Source organism: Myodes glareolus, chromosome 1, assembly GCF_982192425.1.
Source record: "Myodes glareolus chromosome 1, mMyoGla1.1, whole genome shotgun sequence".
Taxonomy (NCBI): Eukaryota; Metazoa; Chordata; class Mammalia; order Rodentia; family Cricetidae; genus Myodes; species Myodes glareolus.
Genome location: NC_142026.1, coordinates 136,002,408 through 136,016,512, shown reverse-complemented (window position 1 = coordinate 136,016,512; position 14,105 = coordinate 136,002,408). Strand labels below are relative to the sequence as shown.

At 44.8% G+C, this 14,105-nt stretch overlaps 1 protein-coding gene across 3 annotated transcripts in view; it reads left to right on the top strand.

Annotated features, from left to right (window-relative positions):
- The window catches only part of Prkn (parkin RBR E3 ubiquitin protein ligase), a 1,186,369-nt gene that overhangs the window by 976,356 nt on the left and 195,908 nt on the right, over window positions 1-14,105 (top strand). For all 3 annotated transcript variants that reach the window (XM_085687456.2, XM_085687459.2, XM_085687454.2), the window contains exon 8: window positions 9,993-10,054. In XM_085687456.2, the coding sequence (XP_085543582.1) occupies window positions 9,993-10,054 (62 nt within the window). The remainder of the gene's footprint in view (window positions 1-9,992; window positions 10,055-14,105) is intronic.

The following is a 14,105-nucleotide window of genomic DNA, read 5'->3' as shown; positions in this document are numbered from 1 at the left end:
ATTTGTTAGGAGACCTCTGACCCCAGTCTGTGGAGCATGGAAACAGTCTGTCAGGTGGTCTGTCAGGAATTCGGAGAGCAGTAACTCCGTGCTGAAGGAGAGGTCAGTCCAAGTGCAGAATCCGTCACTGTTCAGAACATTGCTGTGTGTTACATAATCTGTCTCTAATCGTTGAGCAATTAAATGGCAGCAAGTCTGAAATCCGCAATTTCAATCTGATTGCCACTGATGTAAGCTGAATTGCTAGATTGCATCTGGCAGTTTCGTGGCTCGATTAGGAAAGCCCTTTTGACATTCCAGCAATGGACTGAGCGACTGTCCTTCACAGTGGCTCCACTCTGCATCCCCTCTACAGCCTGGCCTCGACCCTCTGTTGTGAGAAGAGCTCTGTTGTTCCTGAGGTTAACTGGGCTTTGATATGGCCCTTAAGGAAATATGTGTGCACACACATGCAAACACACGCATACCACATGCACACACATGACACATACACATATACATACTAACTCTTGCCAAGTGATATGAAATAAGTTCTGAGATCTTAAGATATTGACCGACAGGACAAGTAGATTTTTTACTCTCTATATTTCTCCTGGGCCCAATTTGTCAGTCATACAAAGCCATGTGCTTTTCGAAGCTCTTGTTTGCAATTAGAAGACAGTGACTTAAAATATAATAATCGTATCTTCCTAAGCATATATGATCTGTTATTTTTAATTTCTTAATTAAAATGTAATTACAACATTCCCGTTCCCTTTCTACATGCAATCCCTCCCACTTTTCCTCCCTCCAAACTCCCATTCCCTCTCAAATTGATATTGAGGGCCTCTTTTTTTATTAATACTGATATATATTTATATACACACATATACATAAATATTTAAATATTATCTGATAAGTCTATTCGGTGTTACTTGAGTATACTTGATTGCAGGAGTGAACACTTGGTATTGGATTTCTAATTTGGGGGAATAGTCTTTAGGAAAGACCAATTCTCCTCTGTGTATTCGCTAGTTACCCATAGTTCTTCATCTAGGGGTGGGGCCCTGTGAGATTGTCCCCCTTCTGCATAGGCATGACTGTTGTATTTGTTCACGTCTTGTTTAGGAAGTCATATTTACCAAACTATTATGGATGTGACTTCCGTGTTTCTAAAAGACATAACCTCATAGCAGACTTCCTGGCCCTCTGACTTCTTACAGTCTTTCTACAACCTCTTCAAAGACATTCCCTGAACTTAGATTAAGGAGTTGTTCGCTGCATTTGTATGAGGTATGGCTTTCTCTGATGGTCTCTGTCTGCTGCAAAGCAAAGATTTTTTGATGAAGGATAAGAGCTATATGTGTCTGTGTGTACAAGGATTCTTCTAGAATGCAGTTATGAATTACACTGGTCCAGTAAAGTAAAAGTCATAGGTCCCTCTAAGATCCGTGGTTTTACTACCCCTGAGTGATTGGCTAGGTTTCCAGTACCAGACAAGGGTTCCCTCCTGCTGACCAAGCTTCAGACAGCCGTTGGTTACTGCCAAGATATGACAGCCACTATTGCACCTTTAGAAACGCCTTTCCACGCTGGTCATTGTTGTGGTTCACAGGCATCACAGCTGGGTAGACCTGGTATTTACTACCCTCCCTTAGCAGCTTCCATACCACCTTCAGAGAGGAGACTTTCTGGTCAGATCCAGCTTAAGTCATCCACAGTCTGCTTCCTAAATGTGTGATGTCTTCAACACTAAGCATTTACCTTCGATCTCTGGGAGGCAACTAAGTACAGCAGTAATAGTCTATATTGTTTTGGGAGTCTCTTTAGCTACTCTGGCCAACAACTTTAACAGAGATTTCTCACAACTAGTACTGGTTAAGAGTATGCCAGCCCAAGTGTCATAACTTGATTTGTTTATATGTATTTACATATATACACATATATTTGCATATATGTGTGTTTGTATATATACACATATATATGTGTATGTATGATATATATGTATTTGTATGTATGTATATGTATATATTTTGCAATTTTAGGTAAGTACAAAATAGTATGCTTCTGTAGGGCTTTTTCAAACACCCTCAGTACGATTTGTCCTTCTTCCCTCCCTCTCCTTCTGTATTGTCCCCCCTTCCCCTTCCCCTTCCCAGCAAAGGCCCCCGATCTGGATTACTTTTCTATTGCAGTGATAAGACACCAGGATCGAGGAAACTTACAGAAGAAAGAATTTATTTAGGGCTTACAGTTTGAGGGGTTTAGAGTCTATGACCATTAAATCAGGGAATATGGCAGCAGGCAGACAGGCTTGGTACTGGAGCAGTAGGCAAGAACTTCCATCTTGATAAGACAGACGGGGTGGGGGAGAGAATTGATGGGGAAGCTCAGCCAATCACATTCTGTTTAGGGTGTGTCCCCCTGGGGCAAAAGAAAACAGATAAAAATCCAGGTGCGCTTGCCTCTGCCCTTTTGTTCTCTGTGCTCCTGGATCGCTGGAACCCTGGTTTTGTAAGTTTCCTTTCTTCTGTTTATTAAAGCTAAATCTTTTATATTAAGCTAGTCTGGTTAATTCTAACTACCGATCAACCACACCCTTCAGAGAATGACACAGAGAGAGAGAGAATGACGCTAGTCTTTTGAAACCTCAAAGCCTGCCCCCAATGATGCAATTTCTCCATCAAAGCTACACCTTCTAATTCTTTTAAAACTGGGGACCAAGTTTTAAAATGTATGAATCTATAGAGGTCATTCCCTTCCAGACTGCCACAGCCCCCTCCATATTTCCTATGTCCCTCTCTGTATTGCATGCATATAAATGATCACTTTGCTGGATGTTGGTCACTGTTCACAAAACTCACCGCTGACACTGAGAACTGGAAAAGAAAGGACTGGGAACTGAACAGTACCCATGTGCTTTCCCCAAGTGCTCTGCCCTTAACTGAGTGTAAAGGAAGACTGCACCATAAGCTGGGGTTCTAGACCGAATGAAAAGGTCAATGTGAGCTGAGCCCATCATCCCCGATTCCCTGTCTCCTGGCAATGGGGTAGTATGACCAAAGGCCCCATGTCCCTGCAGCCATGACTTCCCACCACAATGGTCACAATGGTCCATACCACTGGACTAGTCAGCCAAGGAAACCACTCATTCTGTAAGTCTCTTCCTCAAGTGTTTAACTGTAGAAATGAGGAGGGTGACAAATGGGGCGTGTCACTAGCCCTAGGAAGCGCTCACTCGTCATTTGACACATCTCTGCTGCGGTGTCTTTTGTCTCTTTGTGGCTTTAGAGTGACATGAATGTACACCTTTGTGTCCCGGTAGCAGTGACAGCCCCTAAGAGAAAACCATTGCCTTTAGTCAAGAGAGTGGACTCCCTGGCCTGAGTGGAGACTAACACTCCTGAGGGACGGTCCCTTAGCCGGGTGGTTGACCTGCCCATCCACAACATCAAGTCTCCACTGGAAGACTCATCTTGACTGGAAGGAGAGAATTTTCTCTTTATGGTCGTTCCTGCCTTTGTGGAATTTGGAGATGTTCTCGTGGTTCTTACATGCTCCTATTTTTCTTTCCATTTCAATTCGGCAAGTCTCTTTGGACGTCCCTTCAAACTTCTGCTCATCAAGATATTCTTTCCTTCACCACGGTGCTCATCCCTCCTCAGCATCCGCCTCTGCCCTCAGCGTCCGCCTCTGCCCTCAGCGTCCACCTCTGCCCTCAGCGTCTGCCTCTGCCCTCAGCATCCACCTCTGCCATGTCGTATCTGGTTTTGTGCCGTCCACTTCTTCATTAGCACTCAATATATTAGTTTTTGTTGAAATTCCCTGCTGATAATTCCAACATGAGTACCCTACCTGAGTCAGTCTCTGATGTTTGCTTTGTTTCTTTGTGCTGTGGATTTTCTTGTTGTTTGTTTGTCTGTTGTCCTGCCTGTTAGCGTGTCTTCAACTTTTACTGATACATGGGCATGGTACTTGGGGAACTGGGTATTGAGGTGCCTAGGTCTTTGATGTGTTCATGTGTGTTAAACTGCTGAAGACTCGGACTACAGTTAATGTAGGTTGTACCTGCTAGCAGCAGAGGTTTCAGATTTCTCTGGGATTCTGTTGGTTGGTTGGTTGGTTGGTTGGTTGGTTGGTTGGTTGGTTGGTTGGTTGGTGTTTGGGCTTCTTTCCTTTTTGGTTAAGGAGCTGTAAGGACCCAAAGGTCTCTTGCATGCTATCAAGTGGGCTCCCACTGAGCTATATCCTCAGTCCCCCTCTGGGACTCTTAAGTCCTCCTCCTTCGTGCAACGCTGCTCTTGCAGCTGGAATCCACTGTTGGTCTATTGGAATTCTCTTAATTATGTATGTAACATGGTGTTAAGTTGTGGGTCTGTCTTTCAGTCTCTGAGAGGGGCTGTTACTTGGGACTATGACCTTCAAAATAACCTCAGCAGTGATACCCAATCCTTATCCATGGATGCAGGGATCTCTGTTTTCAGGAAGCCTTTACTCTTGCTGACTGCCCCCATCTCTGGTAGAGACAGGCATGCTAGGAGAATGGGGAGGTCTGGGTCCTTTTCACAGAAGAGCAGACCTTTGTTATAAAGAGTCCTAGGACACCCTCAGAAACCTCTGGGAGTACAAACCAGAAAAGTCCATAGGTGATTGGACCTCAGGATGTTTCTTACCCCTAGCTACTCTATACTTTCCTCCTAGGGACAGATGAGAATTACCAGTTCATCCTTCCTGTAGGTTTATGACCCATGTTGGTACATCTGGCCTGTCTATCAAGATGGGTAAGGGGATGTCTTACCCAGTGATGTCAGTTCTTCTATGGGCACAAGGAAAGTGCTTGGCATTTAGTTTTCCTTGGCTGTTCCTGTAAGGATGGAAGCAGTAGCTTCCAGCTCTTTCCATGGCAGAACTGGAAAACAAGAAGCCCCACCATGGCTTCTTGGCATGACAGAGGGCATGGTGATTGTTTCAATAGATGTTTCTCTTTGAAGAAAGAAAATGTTTTAAGATATGGGAACAGCCCTAATGGCATTAGCAGTAACTGTGCATGCTTACTTTTCCCATCTCATGTTTGCAAAGCATCTTGCTCTATTTTATATGTATTCCAAACAGCAGTTCAAAGCAGACATTATGATAAATAAATGGATGCTTCTGGTAGCATATTTATCCATCTGCACATTCACACATGTACCAAAAAAAAAAACAGTTGATACATAACAGAGCTCCCATCAGGCCAAGACTTGGGTCAGAAGGTATAAAGCCCCGGGTTTGGTATTTCTTTGTTGTCGTATGTCCCTCTACTTACTGTATCCGATGGTGACAGTGTCTATAAACTCTTCTTTCCGGAAAATCAGATGAAAGGAAAGGGCAAGCGAAAGGGAATGGTTACTGTCCTCAGGCCTTATTTTTGCTGACTTTCTAAGGAGAGATATTTAAATATACAATTGGACAAACTCAGAGAGAAGAAATGAAAGAGAGAAAAGGAGGGTGGAGCTTCTGAGGACCTGAGAAGGGGCAGTTGGAAGAACGAAACAAAGCAGTGTGTTGAGCCCACCCCCACATTTACTGCCTTTCCCTCCCTCCCATTTTCCTGCCCTCCGTTAACAGAAAATAACATGCAGGAAAAAATGCCCAACGATTAATGAGTTTATTTGAGAATGGGAGAGGGTGGCGATGGGAGCGCACGTGCCATCACTAATGAGCATGTTAGAGATTGAGGTGAGCAAAAGACTTGGAGGCAAATGGGAAGAGTCAGAGCGATTCCTTATCCTTCGTCACAAAGGCCTCATAGTCCAAAGTTGGACAGACAGCTGCAGAGCACATAGCCTGAGCACATAGCCTTGCAGAAGCTTTCTTTGCAGGCTCATGGTGACCCTGTGTAAGATTATAGGTCTGGCGGATTCTCTGTGAGTCTTTCTTGCTATCGGGCATGCATCTTGTCCTTCAAAACTTCCTCTCCTTGTGCTATTTTCAGTAGAACTCGACACGATTTTATCCGACAAATTTCACGTGCCCTGCACTGACACATTCCGTGTGCCTGTCATACGTTTCTAGTTTTGTGGGGTTAGGCTCCGTCTTTACACTAAGCCCACATCTGTCACTTCCCATATTTATGTCCATGTTCGGCACAGCTGACGGGTATCACTCCATGATTGTCTCAGATACCCTTGGCTCTACCCACTTGTTAATATATGCTGTACCCATCCTTGTTTGCTAGTTTGTGGTACCTCGCAGGTGCTTAAGGTAATTGTGTCGTCTGCTCAGGATGTTTATCTTTGAGCTATCATTGACATCAATCCTTTACTCGTGTCTTAGGAGAGGACCAGAATGTAAATTCTGAAGATGAGCTAATTTCACATTCTGTTTCTTGTTTCCTCTGGCATAAAAATAAGTTGAGACCATTTTTCTTCTCAATTTTGAGTGATGTCAACAACTACCGATAAAGGAGAAAAAGGGCTCCAAAACTTTTAGATTGAACAGATAATTTTTATGATAATGTATTTTAAATATTCCTAGATATAAACTGAGGTATCAGTATCTTATGCTTGTGTAGCTAAAAGTCCCAAATACAAACATGTAAATTAAATATAAATGTAGGCGTATAAGATCAGAGCAAGCAAACTATTATTTGGTGTGGCAGGTGCTACTATTTCACTGACCCTGAATAGGGTCTTGAGTAACTGGCCCTCCATCTCTGCGTGCCACCCTGGACTGTGTGCCATCCCCAGTTTACCAGCCCCTTTCCCTTTGGCCAGTGGTGCTTAGCCTCTGAGCTGAGACCCTTTTGAGGGAAGGGACATAGAATGACACTTTCACAGGGGTCGCCTAAGGCCATCAGAAAACACAAATGTTTACATTTGAATTCACAAGAGTAACAAAATTACAGTTATGACGTAGCAATGACAATTTTGTGGTCCGGGGCACCACAGCGTGAAGAACTGGAAGGTTGAGAGCCAGTCTCAGGCACTTCTCGCTACTCCAGCAGAGACCCTGGATTCTAAATTCTGAGCCATGCAGCTCCTGCATCCTGTCCACCTCTGCTCCTTCAGTCATCGTCTCAGAAACAAAACCATCTCCCCTTGCCCTGGAGGGCTCACACAGGGAGGCCGGCATGTGGCTGGATTTCTGTAGTGCTTCTCAGCTGCCCTGACAACCAAACGGCACAGCTACCATCGCTAATTCTTCAGTCATCAGAGCAGCAACCCAGAATGAACAAGTCTCTCTTGTTCTCTCTTGAGCCTTCCTCGCTGGCAAGGCTCCATGATGGTTGTCACTCAGCCGTCACGACAAGAAGACAAACCTCCTCCATGCTATTGGGCATGACGTGGCAACTAATTTGTGTGTGTGTGTGTGTGTGTGTGTGTGTGTGTGTGTGTCTGGCAGCAAAACATTTGCTTCAGGACTTCCCCTATTCTCTTACACAACAAAATCCCCTACACTGACTAACTTATGAACCACCTTGTAACATGAAGGGCTGGCTTGTTTGTGTTTTCTGTCCCGCCCGATTCCCACAGCTGTTTAGCCCCAAAGAAAATCACACAGAGGACTCTGTAAGTTATAAAACTGATTGGCCCATTAAGACAGGCTACTTATTAGCTCTTATAGCTTATATTAACCCATTATTCTGATCTATGTTAGCCATGTGGCTCAGTACCTTTTTCAGTGGGGCAGATCACATCCTGCTGCTTCAGTGATCTGGGTAGGAGTGGGAGGAATCAGCTTCCTCCTTCCCAGAAGTCTCCTGTTCTCAATGCATCATTTCTACTTCCTGTCTGGTTTTCCCGCCTATACTTCCTGCCTGGCCAATCAGTGTTTATTTAAAACATGATTGACAGATTACAGACAGTTCTCCCACACCACCACGTTCTCATTATGAGGTGCTGTATAATATCTAAGATATTATATAATATAAATGTATTCCAATGTTTACCATGGCCACAGGATTTCAGAATTAGAACTGACCCAAGTCTATTACTCAGGGTTCTCAGAAAAACAGAACCAGTAAGGATTCATATGTGAGGATCCTGTGTTAGTCAGGGTTCTCTAAAGGGAAAGAACTGATATAATGAGTGCACACACACACACACACACACATATGCACACAAAAACATGCATGCATACACACAAACATGTGCACACACACAAACACAAACATGTGGTGTGGGAGGTCCTTCTGTCTATGGGTTGCTTTTATTGACTAATGAATAAAGAAACTGCCTTGGCCTGTTGATAGGGTGGAACTTAGGTAGATGGGGAAAACTGGACTGAATGCTGGGAGAAGGAAGGTGGAGAGGGAGACGCCATGGAGCCACTGCCGGTTCACGTCCCAGTCCAGAAGGCTCCTCCTTCCAGGCGTCTGTCCCTGCATCCTGCCTTCCCTGCATCCTTCCCCTCATACTGCTTCTGCTCACTGCCCTGGATGGGTTGTGTGATGCTTACTGACGTAAGTGAGGGCAGCTCTCCTATGTCTAACCCACCAACTCAAATGCAAGCAACGTTCTGTTTTGCTCCTCCTGGGTGTCACGTTGGTCAAACTGACACATACCATCATTGTCACCCAAATTCCTTCTAAAATCTCGTGTCCATATTCAGCCTGTGTGGGCACCTCTCATTGCTAGCCCACACTGTGACTCTGTTCTACTTTCTAGAACACTCGTGCCAAGGACAGTGTCGCCTGTGTGAAGGCACATCTTGTCCTTCCTTAACCTGCCCTCACCCAGAAGCCCCCTCAGTCCTTCCAGCTTTCTGACCTCCTGGTGCTGCGTGAAGGAGACCTGACACAGGGTTTCTCTGGTGTGTTCTGCATATGATCCAATTTCCTTAATGGAAATGTCAGTAGATTTATGCAATCTGTTGGTCTTATCTCGGAGGAACAGGTTTTTAATATCAGCTTTGTTTCTGGAGTTAATATTATGAATGACTAGAACCTAACACTGTGGAATAATTCCACTGAGGAGGCAGGGACAGAGCATGCTCTCGTTGATGCTAAGTACCTGCAAATGCATACATCTCTAAATGTACACATATAATTTATTTATTTTTGTTTTATGACTAAAAGAAGTGTAGTGAGGGCCAGCTTGTTGGGGTTTCTGTCCCGCCCAGTACCCCAACAAGCCAGCAAGTCCCAAGGAAAATCACACGGAGTCTACATCAGGTTATAAACTGATTGGCTCATTAGGTCAGGCTTCTTGTTAACTCTTATAACTTATGTTACCCCATTATTCTTATCTACGTTAGCCACATGGGCTCAGTACCTTTCTCAGTGTGACAGCTTACATGTTGCCTCTTTGGTGGTCTGGACAGGAGTGGCAGAGGAACTTCCCTGCTTCCCAGAATTCTCCTGTTCTCATTGCTCCACCCCTACTTCCTGTCTGGCTTTCCCGCCTATACTGCCTGCCTGGCCAATCAGCATTTTATTAAAATATGATTGACAGAATACAGACAATTCTCCCGCACCAAAGAAGACAATGGGAAAGCTGAGGAGCTCAGGATTGATGAGGAGAACTGGAAAGCAGTGGCAATCTCTTAAACTCCAGCAAACTCTGGGAGGAGAGGATGCCCAGCCATTCTGCCTCAATTCCCAAGCCTTAATGAACAGAACTCAGGCCTTAGTGGCCAGGAAATACCACCTGGTCAAGCTGTGAACACCTACAGTCACTGGTTTCCCCCTTCCAGCCCCACAGGCTCCTAGCTCTGTATCAGGGCACATTTATAAGTGTCAGTAGGACCACGACACCCTAGGGCCAGGTCATAGTCTTCATGCCAGGGGACAAGTCTGGCTAGATTCACATACAGGCCTTTCCCAAAGTGTTACAGTCTGAGCCCAAGCCTTGGTCGGTGCAACTTTGAAGGTCTGGCTCCTTGGTGCTTGGTGAGACGTGTGTTTTCAGGTGTGCATCCGGGTCCCCGTCAGCATCAGCACCAGCTGTTGGCAGTCATAACGGTGTATGAGAAAGGAACTACTGCACAGAATGGCGGTGACACTTGAGTGATTAATTCTCCTTTCCCCACAGCTGGCTGTCCCAACTCCCTGATTAAAGAGCTCCATCACTTCAGGATTCTTGGAGAAGAGCAGGTGAGTCGGGCTTCCAAAAGCCGCATCATAGTGTCACAAAAGACAGGCGCTAATGAGACAGTTTGGACCCTCCCTGGGGAGGCAGCATGTGTCTCGTGACCCACAACACCCCGAAATAGGGACGAAAGCCACGCCAAAGGTTCATGTGAGGACACCTCCCCCTCTTCTACCCGTCAGACCCGACAGGTTATTAATTGGTACATCTGCTCCCTGCCAGAGCATTTCATCTCAAGACTGGAGCAGGAGGCAGGCACTGCAAAGTGGCAGATGAACAAACAAACAATGCAGAGATGAATTGTGCCTACGGCATCAATAGGCACAGGCATTCCTGATGTATCCGTGAGCTGGGGTGCAGGCTTCTTTGTACCCAGTGTGTTACTTATACTTCAGAGTGACCACTCCCTACATGCACATGAACATGTGACATCTAAAGGATGGTACGTACACACACACACACACACACACATTATTCTTAAACTTTTGACTGATTAAAATCAAATTGGCTTTCTGTATTGCTGGATTCACTTCTGTAGATTCAGCAAACCACAGACTGAAAATATTTGGGAAAGAACGAACAGCAATGAGGCAGGGAGACAGCTCAGATAAAGCCACTTGCCACACAAGTGTGACCTGAGTTTGAGTCTCCAGGACCCATGGAAACTCAGGCACAATAGCTCATCCCTATATCCCTACAGCAGAAGGACAGGGGAACACCCTCCCGCACAAGCTAGCTACCACAGCCACGTGCAACAAAAGGACCCTGTCCCAAACAAGATGAAACGTGAGAATTGTCACTCAGGGTTGTCCTCTGACCCCCACATATGCACTATGACATGTGTACGCCCCCAAAAACATCAATCACATACATATGCCATATGATTTATATCATATATACATCATTTATATCATATATTGATTTATATCAATACAAGAACATTACAATAAAAATTAGTACAAATTTTATAAACACAATAAAATATGTACATAGTATTTTCATTATATTGGACAGTATTAGTAATTGGATAATGATTTAAAGTCCACTAGGGGATGCGTATACATTATGTATAAATACTACTACACAATTCTGTATAAGCCAGTGACTTGAGTACCCCCAAAGTTTTGTATCTAGTGGGAATACTGAAACTGATCCTCATGGAAATCAAGGACAACTTTACCTCTTCCTGATTCTCTTTGAAGTTACAGAGTCTACACCAGGATGCCAGTCTTGATGTTAAATTGTCCTAGCAACACTTACACTAAATAATTGGCATCATGTCGGTTGACCTGATACTCTGGTGTTGATTTCTACTCCTTGCCAGCCCTGTCTACTCAACAGGCAAATGGAACCACAGTGACTCAGCCTTGCCAATGAGTTCTGGGGTTGTGCCTTTGTTTGCTATGAGTCTAAGTTTCTTTTCTTCTTGCTATGATACCATACCTTGACAAAATCGACTTAAGAGACAAAGGGTTTGTTCTGCCATTCAGATCAAGAGTGAAGGGAGGTGAGACAAGAGGCAGAAGCTTGAAACAGCTACTCACATAGCATCCACAGTCAAAAAGCAGAGGGGATGGGTGCTTCCCAATGTTCAACTCTTTCTCCACTCACATAGAGCAGGATCCTGGCCTAGGGAATGGTGCCGCCCACAGTGGCTATATCTTCCCAACTCAATGTATGTAAAAAGATAATCCCTCATAGGCATGCCCATAGGCTATTTTCAAGGCAATTCTAAACCTCATCACGTTGACAATGAGATCAACTATTACAGTATGTGTGTATGGCAGAGGACAGTTGCCTGTTACCACTGATTTTAAAATCAGGGAAAGCCTGGGGAGGGTCAGCAGTTGGAGTCTTCTCTACACTATTGAAAAGTTATTGTATGCCTCCTCGATTCTTATACTATAAGTTTCTAGAATTGCAGATATAAATGTTAACTCAAGTCCAAGCTAAATCAGTCTTCCTGCGTTACAGGCACCAGTTGTTACCTGGCTCCTCCACACATACATCTCCTTGATAACCTCATTTTCATTGAGAACCTGAGACTTATTGAAAGAACTGCTAATTGTCACCCCAGTGCTTCTGTTCAGATAATGGAACCTTCTCTCTAACTCGCACCAATATTTGCAAATTGTTTCCATATTTGTTTCAGACTCACTGCGTAATTAATAGGGAACGAAGCCAACTGTAATAATCTCCTTAGATTTGCATGCTAGTTGGGCCACTTTGCATTCTCCTAGAATTTAATCAAGCAATAATCAAAATTAATATTACTCTGATTAGTTATGGCAACATACTACATCTCCATAATATTGATGTCTATGTCCTAGAAAACCAAACTCCACTCCTCCTTTCCTTTCATTAAAAGGAAGATAGAAAAGAACAATCCTGAGAACCTACTGAGTGCTGTGCATAATTCTAAGTTATAGGGATAGAAGTGCAAAAAAGAAACTGCCATCAGCGTCACATAAGAATGGGAAAAATAAGCTCTGTCATATATGCATAGACATGTTCAGTATGTATCCTGTGTGATATATACTGTCCTGGAGAAACACAAAGCTAAAGTTGGGGAATGAAGGAGAGAGAGAGTGTAGTGTAGACATTCCTTGCAGGGTGATCAGGGAGCAGAGGAGTGTAAATCCAGGGAAGGGATTCTAATACCTTCCTCTGAAAATTCATCTAGAGGAGCAGAAAGGTGGAGAAGGGGCAGGAAGAGAGACATAGATGAGCTATTGATTACACACCCCATTGGGCTTTGGGTGCTGGGGGCTGACTGCAAAAGCAGTTCTTGGGTAAAGAATGAATGCAGGATACAGGGTATGAAAGGAGGAACCTGGTGGGCAATGACGAAGTCAGAAATACAGGGTCGCTGGGTGGCTGGGGAGGGATGAGGACAGAATGAGTGGAGTTGTCATTGTAGGAGGTGTGTCATCGTGGGGACACTGAGCTCCACTGGGAACAATTCAGAGGGTGATGGTGAGAGCGGACTACTGAAGAACTGCGGCAGGGTGGGGGGGAGGGAGAAGACAGAAGCTAATGGTGAGAAGAATGGCAGAGTAAAGTGGAGGCAGCCTGGAGACTTGGAATGAATGTTGATGGGTTAGAAGGAAAAGAGGAGAAACGGTATCCTTGGGGCCTTGCCACCCAGTGTCAATGAGGGCAGAGAGAGAGGAATTGAGAAAGTCAGCTGCAGTCACAGAGAAGGGACTGAAGTCCTCCTGTGAGTCTCGAGGCATAGGGCAAGAGTCTTGGGGGCTGCGCAGCTGTAAGATGCGGTAGTGTGGTAGTCTGCGTGCAATTGGTCCCCATTATCTCGTAGGGAGTGGCACTGTTGGGGGTACAACTTTGTTGGAGTGGGTGTGGCCTTGTTAGAGGAGGTGTGTCACTGTGGGGCGGGCTTTGAGGTTCTCTACACTCAGGATACTGCCCAGTGTCTCAATCAACTTTCTGTTGCCTGCAAGATGTAGGAGTCTCAGCCACTCCTCCAGCACCATGTCTGCCTGCATGCCACCATGCTCCCCACCATGATGATAATGGTCTGAACCTCCGAACTGTAAGCGACTGTCTCAATTGGATGTTCTCCTTTATAAGAGTTGCTGTAGTCATGGTTTCTCTTCACAGCAATAGAAGCCCTAACTGAGACAGGTGGAGAAAGGAAGGTACAAGGTCTTCCTTGTGGGAAGTTCAGAGTCACTGAGAAGAGATGGTACACGATTCTGAACTTCTTCAATGGCTGATACAGACAGGGCACATTAATCAGTGACACTGACATTCTAATGAAGAACAAGACCTCCCACCCATAACACATGTTAGGATGAGGCTCTGGACAAGAAGCGAGTCTATTTCCCCAGGAGGATGGTGGCTTCTGGGAACTAGGGGCACTCTCAGCTCCCTTGTGTTCTCCACGCTGCTTACAGTGGGTAACAAAATGAAACCTTCATATTAAGATGTGTCCTGGTGTCCTCAGAGAGATCACTTGGTCTCAGCAACCTGTTGTTTCCTTCTAACAGAGTAGTGGTTCCCAGACATTTCTCAGAGTCTCCGTAATAAGTAGGA